General features: G+C 41.0%; 1 protein-coding gene across 2 annotated transcripts; it reads left to right on the top strand.

Moving 5' to 3' along the window:
- Positions 1 to 7,860: 7,860 nt before the first annotated feature.
- Positions 7,861 to 9,287, top strand: LOC134204386 (uncharacterized). 2 transcript variants are annotated; one of them, XM_062679202.1, is made up of 2 exons: positions 7,861 to 8,752; positions 8,913 to 9,287. In XM_062679202.1, exons 1-2 carry the CDS (start codon positions 7,951 to 7,953, stop codon positions 8,930 to 8,932), a joined length of 822 nt encoding a protein of 273 aa, XP_062535186.1. In that variant the 5' UTR covers positions 7,861 to 7,950; the 3' UTR covers positions 8,933 to 9,287. The 2 variants fall into 2 exon arrangements, with proteins under 2 accessions (XP_062535186.1, XP_062535185.1); XM_062679201.1 differs by having other exon boundaries at positions 8,823 to 9,287.
- The last annotated feature ends 1,886 nt before the right edge of the window (positions 9,288 to 11,173 follow it).

Raw genomic sequence — 11,173 nt, 5'->3', positions numbered from 1 at the left:
AAAATTACTAGTTCCGTAGGTGACAAGCTACATGTTCACAGGGGGAAAATGGATCACGAAGAACAACACTAGAGAAAGGATTGAATATATTCAAGAGTAAAATAAGCCTAAAAATACGATTTTTCTTTGAGCGCTATTGTTATCCGACCTGCAGGTTTTCCTTGACGACTCAATATTACCTTCTATACCTATTGTCACGCCCAATGATGATATGGTATGCAATCAGTCTATGATTAAGTTATATTCCCCGGCGCCTCGTTTTCCAATACTTGAATTATATTATGTGAATGATGAGTCTAATAAAACAGAGGTATTTCGTGATTCGATGGCAGGTGTCGAATTTACCCCAACTGATAACATAATAATGATGAGATACATGTGGATGTTCATAATTAAAAAAAGTTAACTATTTTTCCACAACATACACAAAATGATGTTCAATTATGGATCAGAGATGGATTAAATACTGAAAATCAACAAATTATTATCGCAAAAGCTTATACACCGATGCCAAAATTTTACATAACTCATCTCCTCAATGGTGATCAATGCTAATTATATGTTTATTATGACTCTTACACGTCTTCACCAGTTACAAAATGACAAGAAATACAAGAAATCAAACGTTTATTCAAAGTGTGTCGAAATTCTGTCCGATAATCACTTGAAATCAGAGATTTGAAGTGGTGTCGGTTTTACCCGCAGTGTCGGTTTTACCCATAATTCCCCTACTATGTGTTATAAAAAAGCGAGTAAAAAAGTCTAGCTGACTTTTAATGGACTTACCCTCAACCGATTTACTCACAACAAATTGCATTAGATGTGAAATCCTGTTCTATTTAGAAAGTTGGCCAGATTGGACTATTACCTTTGAAATTATGGCCAAAATACTTTTTGCCTTTCTTGTGCAACAAAGTTGTACCGAAAGGCTATAATTTCTTTCCGAAAACGAACTATCGGATGCTTCCACACTGATACACTTCCCTTCCTCTTCATACGGGAGTTTGGTAGAAAGACGGTCATGAGATTTATATCATAATAAATATTGCCCTCCGCTCGCTTGATGGGAATGACATTTTCGTTTTCTTTTTGTGTAGTCGGAGCTTCAGTTCAATTTACATCCAAAAGTGATATCCTTAAAATATATGACTGGGTAAAATAAAACGGGTATGTACGTCAAAAAGATTGGAATAGGAAACAAAAATGTCGAAATTCTTATTAGCATATTGTAGATCAAGCTGAAAACCGAACCGAGGTCTCGCAACAATCGCATTTTCTCGCACTTCCGGATGTTGCAACTGCATCGCGAGTAGTGCGCAACTGTGCCATAGTCGGGCACCACTCGCGATGCAGTCGCGACATCCGGGAATGGGACAAAATACAATATCTTTGCCATAAATAATCTGATTTTCATAGAACGGACAAAGAAATTTGTCTTTTTTACTCCTAGCTACTAGCTCATCTATTTTCAAGCACACACATTTTACGAAGGTCGAGAAAGGCACCATCACCGCTAGGTGGATTAATCTGGGTTTTTAAGTAAAAATTTGACACCCAAATTTGGAGGAACGGCGAGCCAGAAGAAGAGAATAGAATCTGTTCCGACTTTAACTAATTCCTTATTCCGAGAAATGTTATGAAAGCTGAGCACGTTAGAACACTGAAGAAAAAATCAGCTAGCATTGCTTATTGATTTTATTTATTTAGCTTGCATCTAAAAGTTAACACTAAATCAACAATTTGAAGCCACAATATACGGCTCGATGCCACATTTCTCCATTCTCGAATGCGTCTCACGCTCGCCAAGTCGTTCTGTACCACCTCGCTCGCTGCGCACCATGCCGTCTCATACCTGCCGGATCGGAATATTTGCTGGGCTGCTTTCCGGCATTCTTGCAACATGCTCTGCCCATCGTACCCTTCCGGTTTTAGCTACCTTCTGAATACTGGGTTTCCCTGTAGAGCTGGGCGAGCTCGTGGTTCATACTTCGCCGCCACACACCGTCTTCTTGCACACCGCCAAAGATGGTCCTAAGCACCCGTCTGTCGAATACTCCGATTCTTTCAAGTCTTCCTTGAACATGGTTCAAGTTCCATGTCATTGCTGCATGCATTGCTTATCACAATGTTATTGATTGAACTGATTTGTTTCTTTTCCGAATAAAACAGTAAAACTGTTGCTTGAAAAGCTTCGCAATGTTTAAACAAATCAGCAACCGCGATGCATTTTCTTGGTTTTTATATGTTCCACCGTTATGGGGCCCTCCTTAGCCGTGCGGTAAGACGCGCGGCTACAAAGCAAGACCATGCTGAGGGTGGCTGGGTTCGATTCCCGGTGCCGGTCTAGGTAATTTTCGGATTGGAAATTGTCTCGACTTCCCTGGGCATAAAAGTATCATCATGCCAGCCTCATGATATACGAATGCAAAAATGGTAGCCTGGCTTAGAAACCTCGCAGTTAATAACTGTGGAAGTGCTTAATGAACACTAAGTTGCGAGGCGGCTCTGTCCCAGTGTGGTGATGTAATGCCAATAAGAAGAAGAAGAAGATGTTCCACCGATTGCGCACTACATAAAATTTGTGGTCAAAATATGTATATCAAGAATATAAAAAAACAGTACAAAGTTCAACCCAAATAGAAAATAGTCGAGTTTGTTCCTTCACTAATAGGGCATGGAATTAAGAAGATCTTTGTATATAGCTGCCAACATAGGTGTGAATGTTAGCGAACGTAAGCACGAATGAGACGTCGGTCGTATGATATGGCGACAAGAAAAAACAAAAAACACAAAAGAACCATATTTACTTATAGGCTAGGATACACACAAACCGGTGGCTCTTTATTTAGAGCAACCTCCTAGTTACCATCTAATTCATGAGCACATGCAGCATAGCATTATATACACAGTATATGTATATACCTAGAGTAGAACAGAGAAATAAAAAATGGAAGAATAAACGTAACAATCAAAATTAATGTCGTACGATGAAGAATATCACACCACATATAATAAAAGAAATATGCATAAATGATCTCCTGTCTCCAATCTCCATTTACATTCCTCTCATAGCTCTTCCCTGGTATACGTCGTTCCATTTAAATTAATCTGTCATAAAATCCCCCAAGCAGTTATCACTTTGAAAAAGAAAAAAATCATAATATCACAACTGTCAGCAACAGAACCTATCCCCAAATTATTACGACGCCTTCTGAAGACTGTTGGTTTATAATGATGCTCACATGGATTCTGGGAACTGAATGCAATCAGCGTTGAAAAAGGCGCGGAAACTTTGGACTGAAAATATTTTCCTAATTTATTCGAATCGTACCTAATATGTAATCAGCGCAGTAGTGTGCGGTTGGCTGAGTTGGCTCTCGCCTAGAGCGCCAACCCCCAGAGGGTGGTGAAATTAGAATTTAGTTCATGAGAAACAGAACTATTTTATTGGATACGAGACCAATTAACAAATAAGTTTCGAGAGAAAAAATCTGAATGTATGAAATTCGAATAAGTCATTTTCAAATCATACTGTTTGGTAGTTTTATTGGCCGGTTAACGAGAGACTTCTGGAACCTTGATGCTTTTCAGCAGTGAGGGCGAATTAAACCATCATCATTGGCTTTACATACCCTAGTTTGGTTGCTCGTTATATTTAGAACAAACTTCTACTTGATTTAAAAAATATTACAACCCAGTGATCAGAAATTACTTCAACCAAACATACACAACCAGAAACGTACATTTCTAGATTAGCATAGCATAGCATAGCATATGTGATAGTACAAATCGTGTATATTGTCGCAAATTGGTACTTGGGATTAGTACCTTTTCCTATACAGTAGCAGTTGTATACGTCCTTACAATCACGGAAGGAAGGGAAGGAATGTTAGTTCAACATCTACTAGTGAACATGCAGGGAACCCATACTACCTTCATAGCTGTCTCGGAAAGGAAAATTATTATTAGTGGGTAAGGTGAATAATAGGGAGCTCTATTCGGCAATATAGAGCGTTTGTCAATAACAGTATATACTGAAATATATTTAAATATATTCAATAATTTACTTACGAACCGTCCAAAGTGCGAACATTAACAACAGAACCAAAAACTCGGATTTTATGAATGTTCTAAATCCTACCTCCATATTCGTACATTTCTGGATTGCTGAAAAAATATTATTTAAAGTATTTAATAGAAAATGGGTACAAGGCAAAACCTTTTTTTGCGCCAAAAACGGGGTGCGCAAATTAAATCAGAGCGATATTTAAAATTTTTAGCTGAAAAAGGGTTATTTCGAATTTTGAGCTTGAAAATGTATGCAATCTTTTAGGTAAGCAAAGTTTAACATTCAACTTACTCTTAGAGAAAAATATATTAAGCTCGTTTAGTGGAATGAGTTAATCTTTGAATTATACTGTCTACTTTTCCTTGTTTTCACCTGATTCAAATTGTATCCCATTCTTGGTTGTTTCTTTCTGAAGATGTCAATCCTTCTTTGAACCATGCTTATTGCCACTGTTCACACAATCTTTTTACGATCAAATTCGTTCCTGATCGTCCTGATCTGATTTGCTTTGTCACACATTTTTATTTCACTTTGCAGCAACACGTCATTAGCGATTGTTCTCCTCAAATTGAGAAAAGTATTTCGCTCATGCCGCTTTTCTCAATTTGAGGAGAACAATCGCTAGTATTAATAAGGACGTGGCCTTCCTTAAGAAGTGCCTAAAAGAGAAACTGACACCCGTCAGCCATAAGATTAAGATGGGATCTCATGTACCAAAAAGTATTAATAAGAAAGCAGAGTCCGAGTTCATGAAGACATCGATAAAGAGGCATTACGCTAAATTAGAACGAGTGACTTTGGAATGCTATAATATGCATTTGAAGTTAGCTAAGGATAACCCGGAATCATTCGACCTGTTTTTGAAGAAGGTAAAGAGGGCAGAAGAATGTGAATCAGACCGGAAGCGGAGACTGCACAGGAAAAAACTGAACAAATTGCGAGTGAAATCAGCAGAGGAAATCCGTACTGACAAACCCACCGTACAGATCATAGAAGGATTCGTCGTGAACTGTCTGACACAGCAGTTTACGGAGGAACAACTAGCTCACCTCAACAAGGGACTGGGGTATGCGATCACACAGAAATCAGACGTGGAACAGATCATCGTGGACATGGAGACAGCGATTTCGGAAACATCGAGCAACAGGATCAAAATACAGCGAGGAACATCGTGGCAGACGCCATCAAAGAAGGGCGGCACGGGACAACGAACCATGACGAAAGGAGGATTCTAAAGGAGCTTAAGGAAAACCAGTATACTACGTAAAAGCCGATAAGGGAAAACGCAGTAGTGGTAATGGATAAAGAGGACTACGACGAACAGATGACGACGAAAATCAACGGAGGACCTTATAGACATTTGAGAGTGGATCCGCTACCCGGATTAATACGACTCACGGACAAAACAATAAAGGAGTGTAAGGCGATCATCGGAGAAGCCTGAGTAAAGACAGTAAACCCGGTTCTACTCTAGGATTAAAGGACTACCAAAAATCCATAAACACGGCAAGGAGATGCGAGATAGTTTCATCAGTGGGTTCCCTACCCAAAACATAGCCAAATGGTTGGTAAAGGAGTTCCAAAGTATGCCGAAACCATTCCCCAGCAGGTCAGTCATCAACACCCAGGAGTTCGCCCAGAAGCTGCTGTTGGAATCAGGACACATCGAAGAAGAGGACATAATGGTATCATTCGACGTAGCAGCATTGTTCCAGTGAAAGATGCTCTGAATCTTCTAGAGGATTGGCTGCTAACACAAAGGACGGAAACAACATGGCGAGGAAAGGTGAAGATGTACCTAAATCTGGCAAGGCTATGCATGACGGAGAACTACTTCACATTTCGTGGCAACTACTACAAACAGACGAAAGGAGCACTGATGGGAAATCCGCTATCACCGTTTTTAAAGTGCGAACTGTTCATGGCGAATCTGGAGAACAACCTACAAGAACAAGGAATACTACCCCAGAAGTGGTGGAGATACGTCGACGACATTTTCAGCATCATCAACCGAAAGGATCTACCCAGGATTTTGGAAGCGATAAACAACGTGCATAAGGACATCAAATTTACCTTCGAAGAGGAAAAGAAGGTAAACTACCTTTCTTGGATTTACTTAGTCATCAGGGAAGCAAATACAACATTAAGCCTCGAAATCTACAGGAAGCCCACGAACACCATGAGAGTCATCCCACATACATCGAACCATTCGTACCAACATAAATGGCAGCATTTTCATCTGTTACATGATCCACAGGATGCAGACGATACCCCTGAGCGAAGAAGGAAAACCAAGGAACTACAATACATCTTGGAAACAGCGAAGATCAACGGATACCAGGAGAGGACTATACGAGCGATCATCAACAAGAAGGAAAGGACCTTACGACGAAATGGACATACAACGCTGACACCGATAGAGGAGCCGCTGAAAAGAGTTTCGGTCCCATATGATAAACACATCACCAACCAGCTACGCCCTCGACTAAGGAAATTCGGCATCGATCTAGTATTCTCCAGTAGAAGCAACCAACTCAAGTCTCTATTGGGTTCAACGAAGGATAAAGTAGAAATGTTGAATAAGGCAGGCGTTTATAAGATAAGTTGTTCCCAATGTGAAAAAATCTATGTAGGCCAAACAAAAAGATCATTAGATATAAGGTTCAAGGAACATATGGCGGAAGTGAGTAAGGCGAAAAGAGAAAACGATAAGGGATTACATTACGAATTTAGATCTAAGGTAGCAGAGCATGTGTATAAGGAAAATCACCCAATTACGGCATCAAATATTAAAATCTTAAGAAATGTCTCTTCCCCATGGAAACTCGATGTAGCTGAGAGTTTGGTACAGGTACAAACAGCGCTGTTGAATAAGGATCAGGGAAATGGCAGCTCTTGGCTCTTCAAGTTTCTACCTAAACAATAAAGTGATTTACTGTATAGGTAAATAAAGTAGGCAAATAAGATTAGATTAGGTACCTAGCGTAGTATAAATAGTGTAAGTTGCGATTGTTTTCTTCAAGTCGAGTCAAGTACAAGACACTGAAGACGACCACACAGTTGTGGTCGAAATACGTATCTGCAAAGATAACGAAAATTAACTGGTGGAATTAAATGGACAGTACTTAATTCGTCTTAGACGGTTTACTCTTAGAGGTAATTATTTCGCTCATGCCGCTTTTCTCAATTTGAGGAGAACAATCGCTAGTATTAATAAGGACGTGGCCTTCCTTAAGAAGTGCCTAAAAGAGAAACTGACACCCGTCAGCCATAAGATTAAGATGGGATCTCATGTACCAAAAAGTATTAATAAGAAAGCAGAGTCCGAGTTCATGAAGACATCGATAAAGAGGCATTACGCTAAATTAGAACGAGTGACTTTGGAATGCTATAATATGCATTTGAAGTTAGCTAAGGATAACCCGGAATCATTCGACCTGTTTTTGAAGAAGGTAAAGAGGGCAGAAGAATGTGAATCAGACCGGAAGTGGAGACTGCACAGGAAAAAACTGAACAAGTTGCGAGTGAAATCAGCAGAGGAAATCCGTACTGACAAACCCACCGTACAGATCATAGAAGGATTCGTCGTGAACCGTTCGACACAGCAGTTTACGGAGGAACAACTAGCTCACCTCAACAAGGGACTGGGGTATGCGATCACACAGAAATCAGACGTGGAACAGATCATCGTGGACATGGAGACAGCGATTTCCCGAAACATCGAGCAACAGGATCAAAATACAGCGAGGAACATCGTGGCAGACGCCATCAAAGAAGGGCGGCACGGGACAACGAACCATGACGAAAGGAGGATTCTAAAGGAGCTTAAGGAAAAACCAGTATACTACGTAAAAGCCGATAAGGGAAACGCAGTAGTGGTAATGGATAAAGAGGACTACGACGAACAGATGACGACGAAAATCAACGGAGGACCTTATAGACATTTGAGAGTGGATCCGCTACCAGGATTAATACGACTCACGGACAAAACAATAAAGGAGTGTAAGGCGATCATCGGAGAAGCCCGAGTAAAGACAGTAAACCCGGTTCTACCTAGGATTAAAGGACTACCAAAAATCCATAAACACGGCAAGGAGATGCGAGAGATAGTTTCATCAGTGGGTTCCCCTACCCAAAACATAGCCAAATGGTTGGTAAAGGAGTTCCAAAGTATGCCGAAACCATTCCCCAGCAGGTCAGTCATCAACACCCAGGAGTTCGCCCAGAAGCTGTTGGAATCAGGACACATCGAAGAAGAGGACATAATGGTATCATTCGACGTAGCGGCATTGTTCCCTAGCGTTCCAGTGAAAGATGCTCTGAATCTTCTAGAGGATTGGCTGCTAACACAAAGGACGGAAACAACATGGCGAGGAAAGGTGAAGATGTACCTAAATCTGGCAAGGCTATGCATGACGGAGAACTACTTCACATTTCGTGGCAACTACTACAAACAGACGAAAGGAGCACCGATGGGAAATCCGCTATCACCGTTTTTGTGCGAACTGTTCATGGCGAATCTGGAGAACAACCTACAAGAACAAGGAATACTACCCCAGAAGTGGTGGAGATACGTCGACGACATTTTCAGCATCATCAACCGAAAGGATCTACCCAGGATTTTGGAAGCGATAAACAACGTGCATAAGGACATCAAATTTACCTTCGAAGAGGAAAAAGAAGGTAAACTACCTTTCTTGGATTTACTAGTCATCAGGGAAGCAAATACAACATTAAGCCTCGAAATCTACAGGAAGCCCACGAACACCATGAGAGTCATCCCATATACATCGAACCATTCGTACCAACATAAAATGGCAGCATTTCATCACATGATCCACAGGATGCAGACGATACCCCTGAGCGAAGAAGGAAAAACGAAGGAACTACAATACATCTTGGAAACAGCGAAGATCAACGGATACCAGGAGAGGACTATACGAGCGATCATCAACAAGAAGGAAAGGACCCTACGACGAAATGGACATACAACGCTGACACCGATAGAGGAGCCGCTGAAAAGAGTTTCGGTCCCATATGATAAACACATCACCAACCAGCTACGCCCTCGACTAAGGAAATTCGGCATCGATCTAGTATTCTCCAGTAGAAGCAACCAACTCAAGTCTCTATTGGGTTCAACGAAGGATAAAGTAGAAATGTTGAATAAGGCAGGCGTTTATAAGATAAGTTGTTCCCAATGTGAAAAAAATCTATGTAGGCCAAACAAAAGATCATTAGATATAAGGTTCAAGGAACATATGGCGGAAGTGAGTAAGGCGAAAAAAGAAAACGATAAGGGATTACATTACGAATTTAGATCTAAGGTAGCAGAGCATGTGTATAAGGAAAATCACCCAATTACGGCATCAAATATTAAAATCTTAAGAAATGTCTCTTCCCATGGAAACTCGATGTAGCTGAGAGTTTGGAAATCCACCGACAGGTACAAACAGCGCTGTTGAATAAGGATCAGGGAAATGGCAGCTCTTGGCTCTTCAAGTTTCTACCTAAACAATAAAGTAATTTACTGTATAGGTAAATAAAGTAGGCAAATAAGATTAGATTAGGTACCTAGCGTAGTATAAATAGTGTAAGTTGCGATTGTTTTCTTCAAGTCGAGTCAAGTACAAGACACTGAAGACGACCACACAGTTGTGGTCGAAATACGTATCTGCAAAGATAACGAAAATTAACTGGTGGAATTAAATGGACAGTACTTAATTCGTCTTAGACGGTTTACTCTTAGAGGTAATTCCTTCATTTTCGCTTAACTCTTAAGCGGTGCTTTCCCATACGCATTGTTTAAGGCATTGTTTAAGGATATATGAATGCTAAACATAGCTGCGTTGAATTGCAACTTGCTCTAATGATGGAGACCCGGAATGTCCTCGCCGACAGATAGTGGTCAATGATTTTATCAGGTACCTGGGAAGATTGTAGCGTTGTAATTTGTACACCAGCCCATCCTGCCATATATTGTCGAATGCCTTCTCGACAGCGAGCGAGATATAGTTGTGTTACGCAAACTTAAGTAGCCTTCAATTAATCGTATTGACAAACAGCTTGGATAACCCTGAGATAAGGGTAATGGGACGAAATTTTTGGGAGAGGAAAGATCCTTCCCAGGTTTTCAGATGGGAATGACTTTGGATGACTTCCGCAATTCTGGGAAATATCTGAGACGGAGAAACTTATCGGTGAGAGGTGCTCGAGTTAAAAAATCAGGATGTTCTCGAAACTCGGTGACTTCAATTCACTAGCTGAGATCTCTAACTCCTCCGAGAGGTGGTTTGAGTCAGATATATGTACACAGTACGAACAAAACCTGTAAATTTCCATTCAAGTAGATGTAACAAATCTGCTCCGTGTGAAACAACATAAAGTTATAGGTTGTTTCAAATTTACGCGTACTGGAATTTTACAGTTCTTATTTTTATTGAAAAACAAGAAAAAATAGGAGCAGAGCATGGGAATCGAACTTTGGTTCGCAGAGTAAGAGCCTAATTTGCTATCCTCTCGGTTATTTCCGCTTCTTGATATAGAGTCGATCAAGATGTAACAGGTTAAACGTTTTGGAGATAAGATAATTCGTTATTAGGCTAAACGATAGCTTAAATTTACATGACACGGAAACTCCTTCGAGCTGGAATCGTTTGAGACTCAGTAGGGAAAGGGGGGGCAATATGCCCTAGCTAAGCAAACACTGCTGTTCTCCCTGACTCGCAGACAGCTGGGGAGGGGTCGTCAAGCCCTTGGACATGGTCCATGCTGTCCCTGCTGTCCCTGCTGCCCCCAGGGAGAACTGCCTAGGGCGTGGTGGGATTTAGCAGTGGGCTCTGCTAAAATCCCTCCCAAAAAACCACAAATGCCCGTAATCAGACTCTATCAAAGCGACTGTGTGCCGCTTCAAAAGCACAAGCCCAGGGAGTGCCAATTGGCATGGGGAGTGTCCCTACTTCGGTAGGGTAGCGCGTGAGCTGCTTCGGCAGGGAGTGAGTGATCTGGTTGTGCTGAGGCAGGAGTGTCATAGCGTGTCACCGCTATTGTCACCTCGAAGCGCAGCAGAAGTCTGAGTATGGACTGCACATGCTGAGGTAGGAT

The sequence above is a fragment of the Armigeres subalbatus genome, unplaced genomic scaffold (assembly GCF_024139115.2).
Source record: "Armigeres subalbatus isolate Guangzhou_Male unplaced genomic scaffold, GZ_Asu_2 Contig561, whole genome shotgun sequence".
Taxonomy (NCBI): domain Eukaryota; kingdom Metazoa; phylum Arthropoda; class Insecta; order Diptera; family Culicidae; genus Armigeres; species Armigeres subalbatus.
This window is presented reverse-complemented; position numbering and strand designations above follow the sequence as displayed.